This window comes from Myotis lucifugus, unplaced genomic scaffold (assembly GCF_000147115.1).
Source record: "Myotis lucifugus unplaced genomic scaffold, Myoluc2.0 scaffold_130, whole genome shotgun sequence".
Classification (NCBI taxonomy): domain Eukaryota; kingdom Metazoa; phylum Chordata; class Mammalia; order Chiroptera; family Vespertilionidae; genus Myotis; species Myotis lucifugus.
The window spans coordinates 1,236,831-1,255,764 of NW_005871178.1; the positions used below are offsets into that span (position 1 = coordinate 1,236,831).

Below are 18,934 nucleotides of genomic sequence, written 5' to 3' on the forward strand. Positions count from 1 at the left end.
CAAATTTGAGGGGGACACAAACAGATGGAGGTGATTAGAAACTTAGTTCCCTTGGGTTAAGCAATCCAGAGGTGAGAAAAAGAGTGCAAGAGGAGGACTTCTGTGTTTGTTTACTTCTTCAGTTTTGGTATAGAAATAGTTTATGATTAGTGACTCAGTATTAACTGCTGCTCTTTTTGAGATTTTGTGCTCTAACCATTATTCTAAATTAGCGGTTCTCAACCTGTGGGTCACGACCCCTTTGGTGGTCGAACGACCTTTCACAGGGGTCGCCTAAGACCATCCTGCATATCAGATATTTACATCACGATTCATAACAGTAACAACATTACAGTTATGAAGTAGCAACGAAAATAATTTTATGGTTGGGTCACAACATGAGGAACTGTATTTAAAGGGCCAGAAGGCTGAGAACCACTGAAATACACACTTCTCTACAGAGTGATTAATCTGCTATAATTAAGATGTGACCTTTTCAAATTTTCATTGAAAACAAAAACAGAAGTGCCATCTCATATGTTAAGTAGCTTTGAGTTTGGCACGCAGGAAGCCATTTCCTTCAAGAGGCCCTTATTTCTGTTCCGCAAACACACATCACCCCGATTAAAGGGAAAACAGGGTTCTTCCTTCCAGGCAGTGTCTGATCCCTGGCGAAACCTGGAAACTACAAAAAGCTCGATTTAAAAATTAAAGACATTTCAAACCCAGCAAGATCTTACATGGAAAATAAACCCTTCAGGTGCGTTGTTTTGAGTTTGGTTGAACTATTTGTAGATTTCTGCTTAGAATGGTATAAACTCACAGGAATAAAGTAAACCGGAGAGACCATCAGATGGTGAGCAATAGCAACAAAGGAAGCTGTGCAGAAAGCAACAGGGCTGAGAAAGCTGAGGACCAAGTGCGTGCAGGAGAGATGGTTAATTCTCACAGGAATACACAGCAAGTCCCAGCAATGAGAGATGCCAGATGCTGGGGAAAACTCAGGTGAAGCCTGGAATGGAAAAGAGGGGTAGTGGCTAAAACTGGTGACTACCACGCCACACCTTGGCAGAAGGCTGACAGTTTATTTTATGGACTCATGTTGGTTTAGTTTCTCCAGACCAAGGGACTTTAGATTAAAGAGAGCATGAAAGAGAGGCACTGAACTGAGAGCAGGTGGGTTAATTAAAATCTGCACCAAGTATTGAGCAAACAGAATACTGGCTGTCAGATAGATTTTTCTCTAGAGGCAATGAATGGCCCAGGACAAAAGGCTTACAGATCCTGACATCTGAAGGACGCCAGTGAAACAGCAGAATCCACACCCAGTCACCTGGGCAATGAACAGTCAACAGAAAGGTGGAGCCTGCCCCCTTTCTGATCAGTTTTTAGTATATAAAAAAAGACAAAGATCTCCAAGAAAGCCTTGAACATAAAAGACCAAAATAAACAAAAGAAACAGATAGCAGAAGAGATAAAGCAACTCAAAACAAAACAAATAAACACAAAATACAACATCCCCAGAGACACAGAGACATTTTATCCAAGAAACAACAAAACAACAAAAGAATATTACAAAGAAAGGACTGGCAGTGTATGTGGGGGAAAGATCTCACCCAGAAAAGCAAAACAAAAAGCCAAAGAACTGAAAAGGAAAACCAGAGGATCAAACCAGCATTCAAAATCTCAACAAGGAGAGTGCCAAAGAGAAAGAAGAGAGAAAACAAGGGTGGGGGATCAGCGAAACAATACAAATACAGCTCCCAGAATGAAATAAAAAAAAGGCTCTGTTTTTCTAACTAAAATAGTTCAATAAATGTCAGCATGAAGAATGATAAACAGACATACACAACACATACCAGTTCACATGACCCTGACATATAAGGCAGCTGGGGATTTAAAAAAGTCCTGTGACTTTTCAGAACCCCCCCTCCTACTCCCATCCCAAAGGCCACATACAAAAGACTGAGGATTAGGGTGGCACTGGACTTTCATAGCAATTCTGCAAGTCAAAGAAAATATTGACCAGTACCATCAAAGTTCCAAGGCAAAATTAATTTCAAACTAGAATTCTATATCCAGCTAAATTAAGTAATCAAATATGAAAGGGCAGAATAAAGACATTCTGACATGCAAAGTCTTTAACATTTTGCCACATATGCATTCTTTCTCAGGAAGCTACTAAAGATTCAAGAAGTTTTAACCTAATTAATCAATCAACTGATCCATTAAACAACAATAGCAACAAGCAAAGGTGTTCAGCAAGGAAAAGAAACGCATGGGATCCTGGAATGGGCTTTCCATAGCAGAAATGAGGGAAGGCACAGATGATGGTGCTGGTTGTGCAACTATCCTTCAGGACATCCAGAAAGCCAGCTGGCTCCAGGAAGGGCGTATGAAGAGAGTAGAAACGCTAGCTGAGTTGTGTTGAATAGTGTGGAAATTAGTATTCAAAGACAGTCAGTTTAGCACATGTTTGGCTGCAAGTTTCTAAAGATCCGATTCAGAATGGCCTAAAGGATAAACGGGAGTTTATTCTCTCACATAACCAGAGGTACAGGAGGAGGCAACTTCAGTAGCTGATTTGTTCAGCAGTTCAACATCACCATCGTTCCAGATTCTTCCTACCTGTTGCTGCTCATCTATCCTCTGCATGCTTTTAACCTTCTCAGCTGCAAGATGCTGCATGCCACACTCTAAGCCTCTGATCCGCACACACCAAAGCCAGCCACGGGAAAGGGACTCTCTTCCTTGTGGGTCTATTAGGAAACCTTCCCCAGAAACACCACTTCTCTTCTACGGTCCTTGGCCAGGCTCCTTCCAATCCACCGCTGACTGAAGGGATGTGCCCCAGGGTTAGTTCACAGCAGTGCTCTATTGCACTAGACACTCAAGGGAATTATCTCCATAGCCCGGTGGAATAATAAATGAAGCTGTGAAAATCTCAGCACATCTGGCACCCATTCATCACATTGGGTGTGAAATGTTGAATTAGACCAGTCAGGATATCAGAGCCACAGGGTAAAGATTGTGAACATCAGAATAACATGGGAGGCTAGTGGGCTGAATAAAAAAAAAAAAAAAAGGAAAATGGTACCTGCTGGAGAAGAGTTTAAGCGATTCTCATTAAAAGTTTGGTAAATAAGAGGAACGTAGGAAAGTAAGCAAATGAAAATAAATGAGACAGTTATTAATTCCAGGGTAAATAAAATGGTTTAGGAAATGACAGTTCACTAGTTATTTGAATATTTCACAATTTATGTCAGTATAACTGATTTATCAAAAATGATGCAATTATACTGGGAACATGGAGAGAAAAAAAGTGGGGCAGGAGAGGTAGTTAAGTCTTAATCTATATTGTCCCATAACAGGAAGTCAAAAGAAAGTGCCTTAACTGCTACACAATCCCTCCCCCTTCAAAAAAAATCCCACCAAAAACTATATATTTAAAAATTTAGCAAAGCTAAACGAGTTGGAAGTAGTTGCTTCTGGGGAGGGCCAGGCAGGATTGCACCTTTTATTACACACTTTATAGTACTCTAACTTTTAAAATTCTGTATGTCACTTTATTTTTTTTAGTCTCATAGATAGAAAATAGTGAGGTTCCCCCCACTTTCTGAATGGGCCCTTTATATGGAAAACACAAACTCACAATGTATTACTCAAACACAAGCAAGTTCTGATGTTGCCTTTCCCCCCATTCACCTCCTCGCCCCATCCCATTCCCCCAAGCTGTCCCTGTCCCACCCTTACACTGGTGGGGTCTAGGTAGTGGGGGTCTGGGTAGTGGGGGTTAAGGGGATTCATGCCAAGGAGAAGTATGAATGGGTCAGCTCTTTTACGTTGGGTGGAATTCAAAGTTCCAGGCAGGAGAAGGTGGCAGGTGAAGTTCTGGGAGTAGTCCTGAATGTAGTTCAAACTTCTGCACTGTTAACAAATTAGCATCTACTTCCTAACTCAAACCCTATAGGTTTCCACTACTTTAAGGATAGTCCCAAAGAAGAAAATTTCATCAAAGGAAACTATTTATAGGGAAAGCCCAGATCCAAAGATAGGCAGATTTCCCCAGTGACCTTGACCTTACCAACCCTACCCATCATGATCCCCTAACTCACCTAGCACCGTGGTCGGCAAACTGCAGCTCACGAGCCACATGGGGCTCTTTGGCCCCTTGAGTGTGGCTCTTCCTAAGCCTTAGGAGTACCCTAATTAAGTTAATAACAATGTACCTACCTATATAGTTTAAGTTTAAAAAATTTAGCTCTCAAAAGAAATCTCAATCGTTGTACTGTTGATATTTGGCTGTTGACTAATGAGTTTGCCAACCACTGACTAACACATTCTCCCTATTAGCCCTAATTTCGAGTAGCTTTCAAACAAAATCTAAGGTGGAACCCAATCCATAAGGCAGCTAGGAATGTGGCTGCCCTGGATGCAGGTTACCCTCCACTCCCTGCATCCATCCAGGCCCTAAGGTGAACAGTTCCTGAAGTTCAGCTCACAACCATTAAGTCCCACCTCAGTGACCTCAAAACTCCCCTTAGCTCTTCTTTTCTACATCCTGCTTTCCTCTGAGGCCCTCTCAAGTCCCACCCCCTCCATGGAGCCTTCTCAGACTGCTGCTCACAAAGGATGTCTTCCCCTGAAGCAACTCATGCAACCACTTTATATGTATTTGGTTGGTCCCACTGCATCTGACCATTAAACCCTTAACATCACTCCCTCACACTGCGATTTACTTACTACTCAAGACGATAAAGAAGATGGCTGGAATTTTTTTTAAAGGGCATTTTTAGAAAGCATTTTATAAATAAATTCATATACAAAGAAGCACATACACCGAGTACACAAATTACCAGTGTGGTGGACCCCTAGCCCTTCTCTCCACTCTGGGAAAACAGATCTGACGAGAAACAATGATTCCAACTTGGTAATTGTGTCCATCTACACAGACAGTTTTTCAAGCAGCATTTCTACTCCTTTGCTGGTGCTTTTGTTTTTCTGCAATGTGGGGATCAGGCTTTTCAGTCCAGCTTTGACTTTGCTTGCAACTTCTTGATCAGAACTCTGGAGAAGGCTGAAGAGAGAAGACAAAAACTAAATTCCATAGAAATCCCTAGATTGTCTGCCAGTGCTACCTGCAGCCACAGTAAACAAAATTTATTGACTTGTGAGACAAGTCTTATAACTATAAACGCATTTTTCTATCAGATAAACGATAAGGCTAGTAGCCTATGTTCTAAAACCACATAAATAAAAACCATTTCATAGTCTTGTTGGTGGAGTCACTCAAGGAAAAGTAGGAGCAACTCTGTTCCATATAGAATTGGTCCTTTCACTTTGACTATCTTAGGACTAACACCCTGCCTTAAAATTATTTTACTACATGTATTCTATCTCCCCTTCTCCACCTGAACTCAAAAGCAGAAACCTGGTGTTTTTCTCCATGGCACTACGTGTACAGAACAGATGGCCAAGAATATTCACTGAGCCTCTGAATTCACATGAATGAACAGGTGCACAGAGAAAGGTGGGGCCGTGAAAGGGAAGCAGTTGACGGCCTCCTTACTGAACTCTGCAGCTAGAACATTTAGTGAAGGGGTGAAGAGCTTTACCTTAGCGCTTAACTGCCTACATCTGAAACCTGCCTCTGCCACTCAATAACTGAATAGCCAAGAGCAATGCTATTTAAATTCTCTTACACTCTTGACCTGTAAAGTGGGATCAACAACAGAATCACCTTTTTCCTCACAGGGTTGTTTTCGGGGCTCAAATGATCTTGTATGTAAAGCACCTAGCCAGACCCTGACACTCAGTAAGCATTCAATCAGTGTGAGTCATTAAGCAAAATAACATCAGCTCTGCTTCCGGAGACCTTGCTGGAGTGATCCATCACCAGGGAACGCGGCCGCAGAGGCGGGCTACTGTGGGGAGCCCATATAGGGTTAAGCCTTGGACTGACCTGTTGGCAAAGTCACAAACAAGTCCCAGCTTAGAGGGCACAGTCCTCTTAAGCATAATTAGGCTTGACCTTATGACACTCCCTAGATCTTATCTGGGAAGCTAATGGGCTGAGGGAAGTGCAGCAAGAACAAGAACAAAAACAAGTGAAACTCACAAGAACAGTATAAATAAGTGAAACTCACAAGAACAGTGTAACTTTGGTAACCACTACCTTATTTACCTCTGACTATAAAATAAAGACTCAGTTTGCCTCAGATCTTTCTCTGTGGCCTCAGCCAGGCACAGGAAGGTCCACGGAGACTAAAGAGAGCTAGAGAGCTATGAACGCTGTCTCCGTGTAAATCATTCTTCACCGACTCCTCCACACCTTTGGGAACTCCTGGCCCGCTGGGACCCCGGCAGGCTACATGCAGGCCCTTCTCTTTACATAGGGATTGGGACTCAGGCAGCACACCAGGGCTGAATTTCCTGTCTCCCTCCGCCCCCCCCCCCCCCACTTCTGCAGGACATGTACATGTGAACTTCTTAAACATATGCTTGGCATTTTTTAAAGTGCCTGGTCCCAATAACTTTCATCATGTTGAGAAAGAGAAGGATAAGCTAGCAGCCCCAAGCAGCATTATCTCACTCGTGGGATACAAGCAACAAATACTGCTTGCCACCTATGAAACTGAAAAGTGCCCTTTTAATAGATCTGTGACTCACTACGCAATTTTATTTTAAATACCTTGGCTAAGCACATAGTCACATAATGCACAGTGATAAAAGTTGATATTTATTGAGCATGTGTATTGGACATAATGCTAAGTATTTTATATGTATCATCTCATTTAATTTTTTTATAACAACACAGAACTATTATTTATTTCATTTTAAAACCCAGAGAATTAAGACTCAGAAGCTGAATAAAGTGCCGAAGGCCACACAGTGAGCTGGGACTGGAACCCAGTCTGTTTGTCTAGAGCTCATGCCTGCTAGACAATTCTGCTTCCCTGGGTTAGTATTCAGACTGCACAGAAGGCTGATTTTCTTTTTCACCCAGAATGCTTTTTCACTTAATGCAAAAAATATTTAGAAAAAAAAAATTGCAAGAGTTTGAAGTAAACTATAAGCAGGCAGATCATTTTACCAAACAAGTCAAGCACATGACAATATTCTAAGAACCAAACAAAAATGATTACTGTATTAATAAATTATTAGGTTATCTATGGTTCATCTTCCCTTCTGAACTCCAAATACTTCATGTGCTCCTGCTCCAATTCTAAGCAGTGTTCCATAAGAACCTATAACATCCCCCATATGTTTGCAATCCACCCAAGGGCAGCTCAGATTGATGAACGATCTCTATAAATTAATTTTATAAATTAATTTTATGGCACTGCTGAAATTTCTAGTTAATTAAGTGTAATGAAAGAATGTGTCAGTAGATGGTAACCTTTCAAATGTCTGATAAAGAAATTTATATAAAAAAAGTGCATGTTTCAGCTCATATATTCTGGGTGTTAAACATCAACTGAAAAATTAATTTTAATGGGAAATGAACAAAATGATGTGTCACCCATGTTTGTAGATATTGATAAACCTGAAAAAAAGAAATGTTCATACGGAATGTGTATGTTTGTAAGTATATTATATAATTAAATTATATATTGAACAAACATAACATTTACCGACATTACAGATAAAATTGCATAGCATTTGCATGTGAAATACTGAGGGAAATTCAAACTAAGATTGGTATGTTTTCCAAACCTCGGTAATACAGCAAGGAAAATTAACAGTGATTGCTTTAAAACAATCTACAAACAAACCTACTTTTAAATGAATGTTCTTAATAGACGGTTTCATCTGGAAATAGAATACACAAATTTTCGATGACCTGTAAATTATAAACTTAACATACGGTGTCTAGAGACAATATGCAAGTTAAGCATATGCCTCAATTCACAAATCATCAGTTTCCTATCCAAATTAATTAGAAATAAACAATACTTGTGCAGACTTCAGAAGCAAATGCTTTTTAAATCCTTTTAGAATAGTTGAGAACAATGAATGAAAAGTACATGTAAATTCAGTCACAATTTAAAAAATAACTTGTCAACATTTTCCTAAGGACAAGACTAATTCATTAAAAAATATATACAGTCCTGGCTGGTGTGGCCCAGTTGGTTGAGCATCAACCCCTGCACCGAGGGGGCACCCATTCAATTCCAAGTTAGGGCACGTGGCTGGGTTGCTGGCTCAATCCCCAGTAAGGGGCATACAGAAGGCAGCTGACATAAGTTTCTTTCTCTCATTGCTGTTTCACTCTCGATTTCCCTTCCTCCCTCTCTAAAAATATTAATAAAAACATGTTTCTTTTTAAAAAAAGAACCCAAATACATTTTGGTCAAAACCATAAATGTGATGTGATAATTAAATGATTCCTCTGAATGTTATAATTCTATGATCCTTGACATCCAAAAGAGGGTAGATGAAAAAAACTGCAAGGACTGATTGAAAGAGTTATATGTGCTTTCTACTATTTGCTATACTTGTATAGCTCATGAATGACTGAAAGTAATGCTGGACTATGGCGAGCAAATGGTGGAACGGAGATATAAATGTGAGAAGTCTTTTGCATGAACAAGCATTCAGGATGGGGACCCTGCGCAGAGAAAGACACACATTACACATACCCAGAAAGAATGATGGCACCTCGATTTACACCAGCCCACGACTTCAGGTTCTTCATACCGACATGTTCTACAAGTGTCTTTGCAAAACAACCTGTAAAATATACTGAAACTTAGTGGACATCATATACCAAGATTTAAATCCCCAATCTCCCTCTCTACTGCCCTTAAATCTGTATGTTTTAATAAAGCTAGTAAAAAGAGTTCTCTCCCAAACTCCCCTAAGATGAAAAATTCCTGTTCAGGTTTATATAATGCATTTTTTGTAAAGCCATTTCTTTCAAATCTGATTCAAATCCTAAGCTATGTTAGCAGTAATAACTCAAGAAAAACGCTCACTTGGTCATGTTTGTGCTTCTTTGTTCTACTGAACGACTTAACCCTGACCTGAAAGGTACTCAGGAAGTACATGTTTGACAGCAGCACCTACGCAACACATGGAATCAGTGTGTTCTACTTTTGAATCTTGGCGGGCCTTTATGTCTCACTTAACCAAGGGAGTACGATAAAAGTGATGCTAAACAATTCTGAGGTTAAATCACGAAAAAATCACCCACCTACTTTGTTCTTTTAAAACCAAACCCTCCATGCTCTAAGGAAGCCCACGCAGCAGCCTAGGGAGAGGAACTGAGGCTGTTGGCCTCAGCCGTTGCCAGCTACTATGAAACTAGATTCCAACCCCTAGCTGAGCAGCACTCTGCACAGAGGAAAAACAAGCTCCTGATCAAACCCTGATCAAATGATTATTTTTTTGAAAACTACTGTTTTGAGGTAACTTATTATACAACAAGAGATAACCAAGACAGCTAGCCACACTCATGTGGTGCTACGTGAAGATGACAAACATCTCAGGCATGTGGTAGGGCTCTCAGTGCATTTTGATTAAGAGGAATAAAACTACTAGAAAATTCCTGGACTTTGGAAAAGATGATTCAGTATATTGTTTTTTCTTCAAAATATAAGAAGCTTTTCTCTTCTATAAAAAATTTAGTGAAAAATAGTTCCATGTCTCTATTCTCAAAGGTAGAGTGAGAAATGAGAGCTCTGCTATATTGACTGCCTTACTAACCATTAGAACTGCAACTTGCCTAAAGACATACATTCATAATCTGTCAGTTTTTTTCAAATACAGTCATAAAAGGCCCAAACTACTTAAACGAGGAAAGTCTCTTTAGTGGCTAAAATACCAGAGGGAGTTGAATTTACTAAGAGAAGGTCTGGTCAAAGACAGGACTGAGAGGGGAATGGTATGCAACTTTTCGATTAGATAAGAGATGCTGTCCTCCTGGAGAGCTGAGTTTACAGAACAGCCATGAGGTTTATGAAAAACCAATAAATACCAACCACTGGCTTGCTCTTCGGTCACATGTACTTCAATGCCAAATAGACACCAGTTCAAAATTCTCTGATAAGGATAATTTTCTTCTGCATATCCCTTCCTCAAAACTAGAGATAAATACCATGCCTTTCAATTGGGGTAATGATACTCACAAATCCCCTCCTCACCCCCACTGTACTGCTCTCACCATCCTCAAGAAATAGAATGGTGTTTCAGAAAGCTGGCCAAGCCCAGTCAGAATTCTGAAGTAGCAGAGAAAAGAGGAGTAAGAGGGGGGACCGGGGAAAGAGGAAAAAAATTAAAGGATTCTAGGACACAAATTTCTAGCATTTACTAAAGCAATACTTGCAACCACTAAATCAGTTCTTACTTATAGGACACTATTTCTGAACACTCAACAAACTCAAGTGAACTTGCATGGCTGACATCAAGTTCAGGGATGCCAAGAATTACTGAAATCTCACTTAGGCCACAACCCAAAGGTTAAGTTTAACAACCTACCTTCTCTTCCGTTTTCTTTCATCTTTTTATCTTGTTCTATTAACCACTTCAGAACAAGGTGTCCTGCAGGATGTTCTGCAATGTGAAGCTAGGAGGCATCAAGAATACATTAATTTATTTCATCCATGCCTTGGCCTACAATCCATTCTACATCACCATATACAGATAAGGACTCAGCCATGTTGAAAGTTCCATAAGGCTTAAGAGATCTTTATCTAGAATGACCATTATACCTGGAGGTCTATCCTAATCCCCAGACTAAAATGAGGACAGTTGTTCAAGACAACACAGCCACTGATAACTAGTTTAGGCTGGGCTTCATGAGTCCCGGTTTAAAAAGCACCCCCAAAAGTTCATCTTGAGATCAAACTCACCACTTTTCAGACTGCGATATGCAGTTATGAGGTACAAATACACCTATGGGACAGAACCCTTTAGCAAAACATTGAAAACTAATGCTGAATGTTGACATACAGGCATTATCTGATTCCAGCCAAGAAAGCATCTTTTTAGCTCAATCTTACTCCTTTTTCAAGGCCATATCATTGTTCCCACAGTACTTAGGATCTCTCCTTTTGAAGCACGGTAAACAAGGGGCCCAATTTCTTTAAAAAGAAACTTTCACTATGCACGCATCGTCCCTATTTGCTAATATGATCAGCCTTATGAGGGCAGGGGCCTGGGCTTCTCTAAGATCCACAGGCTCCCATATACATCTATCTGTTCATCAGGAACTTACCACCTAGTGCAGGGCAAGGGTCCCACATAATCTGGCTTCTGCCTTCCTCTCCTCTTTGCTAAGCGATTTCCAACCCCTCCAACCTTCTGTTCTTACACAAGTTGAGCTCCTTCCTTCCTTCAGGCTGCTGCACATGCTCTTCCCTCTGCCGAGAATCTTCTTTCTACCATTCTTCACTAAGCTACTAATCCTTTGGGTTTAGCTTTCACTGCCCCAGGGAAGCCTTCTTGGGGATAGGATGACTCCCACTTACAATACCATAGAACCTGTAGTTTTCTTTCACAGCGCTTATTTCAATGTGAAATGATTTTTTTGAAATGATTATTTTTTATTTAAATATTATATTCATGTTCATCAAAATGGTAAGCTTCTGGGGAAGAGGGGCAGCGTTGACCCAAATAAATATAGGCAGAGCCTATCAGAAACAGCAAAGACTTTTTACTAAGAGGGGATTAGGGGAGATGTCACAGAGGATTCTAGGGATCCTGAAGTGAGAAGGCTTTCTACATGGAAAGCATAGGACCACAGAGATATGGGCAACACTCGAGACTGAGGGAAGAAGCATGGACAAATGCAAAGAGGTTCAAAAGTCCAGAAAAAAATTCAAAATAGAATTAAGAGCATAGAATACACTGGGAAGACAGCTTGGGGCCAATCATGGATAACAGAGAGACTTATTTTTACTCAGGGTGTCACTGCAAGGCAGTGTTGCAACAGCACTGTTTCGAATTCAGTTTTCAAATGCAATGCTGATATGCAGTGAGTGAGACAGTTATGACTGAAATCCTCCTTGCAGCTTTCCTGCCTGTCTAAGAGCACATTACCTCTCCATCCTTGCCGCCAGGATGCAGTTCTGCTGCTGCCAAGCTGGCGACGGCATTCATGGCAGGTTGAGCGTCTCCAATGGCAGCTCCCAGAATGCAAGGCACCAACACACAGGCAGACTTATCTAGCACCATTTCTTGGGCGTGACCTTGCAGGTAGCTTAACAAAGCTGGGGAGATGGATTCTAAGAGCTCTCTGCGCCGGATCTGTGTATCTTTTTTACTGTTGGAATAGGTTGAATGAGTAGTAAGGTGAGATAAATGGCAAAGGAAACATGGTGACTGTATTTTCACAAAAACCTCTAAACAATCTGTGGCATACACTACTCTATCTTTCTGTTATGCATGTGCATAAGTGATTTGAGGGTGGGATGTGTCTTTCATGCTTGTGTCGTAGGATGTGACTAGCACCTGCACAGAACAAGCACTCAACAAGTGAAGCTTGCCTTATGTAATAATAATAAAAAAAACAACCCTAAACCAAATGACAACAAAGTATCTTATAAGACAACCCATGTTTACACCATTTTATGAACTCTACTCTGTAGAATACTCAATTATGTGGTACCAATAGCTTTAAAATAAAGCAAAACCAAAACAATCACACACCTAAGTACCTACTATGTACAAGGGGCTCACAGGCATTCTTCTGGCACAACACTTTTATTTTCAGGATAAAAATGAATACAGGTTTAAAAATGGAATTCACTTTTTGATTTTTGGAGAGAGAAGGAGCATGAGAAGGGGCCTGCATGCAGGAGTAGATTTCTGGAAGCAGGCACTACTGAAATTAATAAATCAGAGGACAAAGGGCGCAACCCATCTACCGTTCTTACCTGTGTGCGTTTCCATCTCCTTTCTGCAGAACTTCAATGATTTCTCGTACTGTATGTGCAGGATCTCGGGGGCTTAGTAGGTACAACAGGACCTTCCTTCCATATTTGTCATTTAATATGTTAGACAAGGAACTAATAATTTCCTGTAAAATTACAGAAACAAAAAAAGTGAATCTGTATGCTCAAAGGATGCTTGGAATCTGAATGGCAAAGAAGGATACATACTTAACTACTTCCCCCATCTTACTTAATGGAAAATGTGCAGCTAGCTGTAAAATCGCCTCATTAAAGCACCAGAGATTTACACTCAGAACACAGAACAGATTCTCTGCTGTGACTGGCATTACTGAAAAATCCAAGGAGACTTAAAAATACTTAAAGCAGTTATCTCCAGTCACTATATAAACGATAGTACTTAGGCCACCATTACCACAGCAGATCAGTTAATTTGCATCTGCACTTAAGTGTAGCATCAGCATCGATGAAGAACATTCTTATTAGAATTTCCCATTGAGATGTATGTGGAGGGAGATAAAGAAGCTCTGTTAAACAGGACAAGTGGATAAAGGCTTTTAAAGTTAGGTTGCTCATTCATGGCAAATGAGGGCTATTTAAGTATCGCACGAGAAAGGGGAGGGAAACGTGCAAAAAGACTCCACAAAGCAGTTACAAGTAACTACACTCTATGAACAGTAACCTTTTCTAGTTGTATGAATTTAAGGAACAATGGCAATGGCATCCCTATCTCAATTAAGCTCCTGTGTAAATTTGTTGTTTTCAAAGACAAAAAATTCACTGTTTAAAAATCCCTTTACACTTAATAGAGAATACACAACAGAAAAATCATCAGCTATTTCCCCCTCTAACATTCCTATTTCATGCCACAAGCCTAACAGATACTCAAAGCCATGTAGGTTTTAGCACCAGATATTCTCGACTGGCTGGGGCCATAGAAAGAATTAGGTCCAATCACGCAGGTTTACAGATGAGGAACCCAGAAAGAGGAGAGTAACTCTGCCACAGGATATAGAGTATCAGTGGCAGGACTCTGACAAGTTCTGGTCCCTGATTCTAACTCTAGCCTCTTTCAAAGAAAACATAAGCTCTCTATTAAGGAAATGAATTCTCTATGAGATGATATACTCAGATTTGCTATTCTCTTAAGTGCCTATTTATTACAATGAGATCAGTAATTTTAGTGCAAGGAACCAAACTAAAAATTAAGTCATCACCTCTCCCAAGAAGATGGCCAATAGATATATGAAAAGATGCTCAACTTCACTAGTTATTAGGGAAATGCAAATCAAAACAATGAGATACCACCTTATACCTATCAGAATGGCTACTATCAACAAATAAGTAATATGTGTTGGAGAGGTTGTGGTGAAAAAGGGAACCCTCATTCACTGCTGGTGGGAATGTAAAATGGAACAGCCACTATGGAAAACAGTATGGCGGTTCATTAAAAAATTAAGACTAGAGTTACCATATGAACCAGCAATCCCTCTTCTGGGTACCTACCTGAAAAATTTGAAAATATTTATTCATAAAGATATATGCTCTATGTTCATTATAGCATTATTCACAGTGGCCAAGATATGGAAACAATCAAGGTGTCCTTCAATAGATGACTGGATAAAGATGTGGTACATATATATAATGAAATACTACTCAGCCATAAGAAAAGATGAAATACTGCCATTTGTGACACCATGGATGGATTTTGAGAATATCATGCTAGTGAAGTAGGTCAGATGGAAAAAGTAAAAAAAAAAATCATATGATTTCACTCATATGTGGACATAAAACTGAAAGTGACAAATGAACAAATGAGTAAAAATTCATAGACACAGACATTAATATGGTGGTTAACAGAGGGAAAGGGGGTGAGGGGATGGAAAAAGAGTAAAAGGGGTCAAACATATGGTGACAAAGGAGATTTGACTTTGGGGGTGAACATACAATGCACTACACAGAAGATGTATTACAGAATTGTATACTTGAAACCTATGTAATTTTATTAGTCCATGTCACACCAATAAATGTAATTAAAAATAAAATAATCTTAAAAAGAAAAAAATTAAGTTAGTCATCAACTATGGGATCATGATACAGCAAAGTCCATGACCCTGAGGTTGATGACACAAACCCAGATTCCAGACACATTTTCTCTTTTTAAATTCTCAAACATCTGTTTCCTGCACAAAAGTATACTGTGCTTCCTGTAATTAGTAAGAGCAGCTAAACACTTAAGTGCTCACTAAGAACCAGACCTTATCTGAGAGCGCCATGTCCATCATCTTAAACATTCTTCACAGCATGATGGATGACAAAGGTACTGTAGCTTACTTTAATTTTACATGTAAGAAGCCCAAGGTTTAAACAAGTAAGGTGACTTAACGTAGAGAAGTAAAGGTCACACATCCAGGACATGATCGCCTCTTTCCCTGACTCTAAACCCCACTCTGCTTTTCTACTTTTGAAGAAGTTTAAGGTCATGTATAAAGATTTCCCTATACAACATAAAGGTTTCCAGAGAACAGGTGCAATAGACCTAACCACCTCAAAAAGAATAGAAATTTCAACCATTCAAGGAAAATGAACAAAAATCTCAGTAAAAAGGGCAAGACAAAACAAAATTGTACACTTCACAGAAGAGGGAGCTCTTTTGTAATTTCAAGGTAAACATGACCCAAAGTGGATTCAACATATGCATTAAAAAAAAAAAATCCTCACCTAAGGACATGCTTTTATTGATTTTAGAGAGAGGAAGGGAGAGATAGAGAGAGAGAAACATCGATTGTTTGTCTCCCACACACCCTGACTGGGGTTCAAACTCACAAGCTGGGTATGTGTTCTGACCAGGAATGAAACCTTTGATCCTTCGTTGCCCGGGAAGACACTCCAACCAATTGAGCCACACAGATCAGGGCTCAACATACGCATTTTTGATAATGAAGCATTTAGTGCCACAAATATAGGCTACCATTAGTATGGATTTTCCTATTTAAAGTTTAACCAACCAACTCATGAGAGGAAAGATGCTTTAACTTGCTGAAAGAAGAGAGTGAGGATACACAGCTTAGGCCAATTTCTGTAATCATTTACTGGTAAAAACCCCACAACCTTGCTGTCCTAAAATTCTATTGGCTATAATCCCTTTAAAACAGTTGCTTAAAAAATAAATAAATAAAACACATACACACAAAACAAAAACTCAAAATGGGTGAAGTATTCAGTGAAGAAATATAAATGGCTGCTATTATTCCTCAATGTACTTACTTTCTCTGTGGGTTTCACACTTAAGGACTAGGGTAATATACATAGACGTGGGCAGAAAAGCTTTCACTTTAACAAGAGAAGCTTAATTCCATGTACAAACACTATTCAAGGACTAGTGCCCAAACTCATTGCCTTTCAGTTTGTAATTTAGGAATTGAGAATCTAAAGTTATGTTTGTTTGAGTGTGAAATCACTTAATTCTCCTCGATCTCACCCTCATTCCAGCTTTCCTACCAAAAAAACATATATCTAAAAGGAAACGGTATGAGTGCTGTCATATTAGAGCACTAATTCATTTCTCTTTAACCTAGTTAGAAAGAGGAGAGAAATTTCTAGCGAGGAGAACACTAATGAGTATAGTACGTGTAGAAATAGGTAAGAAGAACCAGTCAACTATTGCAACTATTGGTATCGTTGACTTTTTGCTGAACTCAGTCTTTAAGCTCAAGCAGAGTAGCCTTTGGCAAATCTTTTAACCTCCCCACACATCAATTCCCTTATCTATAAAAGGAAATGATGCACCTGCCTGACTTGTGGGCCATTACCAGGAGCAAAGCTGAAAATTCACACTGCAAACTGAAAAGGGCTATAAAGTGATATATATTTTTTTATTACACAATGCAACAGGCTTTGCAGTGGTTCGGTGGGACGGACACGTGACTCTATACACACATATGCAGCATATTTGGCAACCCAGCAATTTTGCTAAGTAAATGACTTAGAGAAACAAGGATACATACAGGAATGCTCATATGCCCTAACTGGTTTGGTTCAGTGGATAGAGCACCTGTGGACTGAAGGGTCCCAGGTTCGATTCCGGTCAAGGGCATGTGCCTTGGTTGCGGGCACATCCCCAGTAGGGGGTGTACAGGAGGCAGCTGATCAATGTTTCTCTCATCGGGGTGGGCAAACAAAGGCCCATGAGTCAACCTGCAGCCTATTTTTGTACATCCTACAACTTAAGAATGGTCTTTACATTTTAAAGGGCTGTTAAAGAATAAAAACAAAATAAACGGGCAGCAGAGATCATATATATCCCACAAAGACTAAAATACTATCTGGCCCTTTTAAAAAGGGCTTGCCAACTCCTGATGATAAATTCCACAAACATAACATCAAACGAAAAAAGCAAGTTACATAAGAAAATATACACAATATTACTGACATGGAATCTGTAAACATGCAAAATAGTACTATATACATCTACATATAGCAAAAGGATAAGGAAATGCATGTGAATAATAAACACAAAATCCATCACCATGAGTGAGGGTGAGGGTGGATATGCAATCATGGACAGGTACACAAAGGGCTTGAACTTTTACTGTATTTGTCAAGTTTCACTTCTTTATCAGATAGTAGGTGGCTGAATATCCACTGTATAATTCCTTATACCTTTCTGTATGTTTTAATAATATATTTCCTTTTCTGAGAAACACTGCTGTTAAAGCAGCTGCATCATACCAACAATTCCAGGGTAAAATGGATAAAATTGTATAGGTATGTTTATTTTGGAAATTTAGTAGGTGGGAAACAGTGTGCATCTATTTTTTTAGAATGTTTTTTATTGATATTTTTAAGGGAGAGAGGCATCGATGTGAGGAGAAACATTGATTGGCTGCCTCCCTTATGCACCCGGACCCACGGAACCCAAAACCTGGGCATGTGCCCCGATGGGGAAATGAACCGGCAACCTTTTGATGCATTGGATGACACTAAACCAACTGTGCCACATCGGCCAGGGCAGTGTGTGTATCCAGTTAGAAAGGTGAGGGCTCAGCTGACCAGTCTGTTATATCAACATGGTATTTCAGGAAGTCTGGCTACCTTGAAGAGAATTCTTAGCAACACTAAGCTTTCTTGTGTATTTTGAAAAAGAACTGCATACTGCAACAGGTTTTCTGGTAGATCGGTGGGGAAAATGCAAGAGCAATTAGCATTCCAGGATTTTATCACCAGCTACATAGTGTAATGACACACAGAAGCTGTTGAGCATTTGTCAGCTAGAGGCAAGAGATCAGTAAATCAGGCCATTCTCGGAAAGCTGCCCTGAGTATGAGAAAGTCATTAGGAATGTGGTTAAGTAGTGGTGGGAATCAATCTGATAAGCACAAGGAATTAAAACTGTTTCAGCTGCAACTTTAAGTGGGCTAAATCTTTGGAAAATATCCAGCAGACAAATTGTGGCAAATCTTGAAGGAAGTATAGTTTCTCTTGAAATCTATCTGGAACAATTATGCAGATTTTACTTGTCCTGAAAATATTAAACAAAAGCAAACTTTGAATAGCCCAGCCTGTTTCCATTTTCATGAAACAACTTTGTTCATTAAAAAATCTATGGCCTCACATCACTGTCACTGGAATGAAAAACGATCATTATTGACTGGAGTCAAAAGGGTAATAAAGATACAAGGAACATGTCAAAAAACTCAGTTTGTGACATGAAAGTCTTGCCAATGGTTTCTTCCCACAATCTTATCCCAAAGGAAGTCATCACAATCTTAAAACAGTCAAGGGGAAAGTTGGAAAAAGACAGCCAGGGCATGAGAAACTCACACACACTGGGACCTACAGCTGGCATCTAAGAAAAATCTCCTTCCCCTCTGCTGGCTGATACATTTCCCCCTACACCCAGCTCTACTGGTCTAGACAGGCTACAGAGAGAGGCCACAGCACTGCCACATGCCAACAGGTAAAGTCTCTTTCTGAACCCCATCTGCTTCTCTCTGCAGCTGGCATGAAAGTAGTTTTTGTCACTGAGATTTCTCCAAAGGCCCCATCCATGGTATCAAAGA

The 18,934-nt window shown here is 39.8% G+C and overlaps 1 protein-coding gene across 6 annotated transcripts in view; it reads right to left on the reverse strand.

The window, feature by feature from the left end:
* Positions 1–4,752: 4,752 nt before the first annotated feature.
* The window catches only part of PUM3 (pumilio RNA binding family member 3), a 36,996-nt gene continuing 22,814 nt past the window's right edge, over positions 4,753–18,934 (reverse strand). For all 6 annotated transcript variants that reach the window (XM_014460344.2, XM_023758425.1, XM_023758424.1 and 3 more), the window contains exons 14-18: positions 12,858–13,000; positions 12,022–12,244; positions 10,459–10,546; positions 8,622–8,712; positions 4,753–5,056 (exon numbers count right to left, since the gene is read on the reverse strand). In XM_014460344.2, the coding sequence (XP_014315830.1) occupies positions 4,924–5,056; positions 8,622–8,712; positions 10,459–10,546; positions 12,022–12,244; positions 12,858–13,000 (678 nt within the window). In that variant the 3' untranslated portion in view covers positions 4,753–4,923. The remainder of the gene's footprint in view (positions 5,057–8,621; positions 8,713–10,458; positions 10,547–12,021; positions 12,245–12,857; positions 13,001–18,934) is intronic.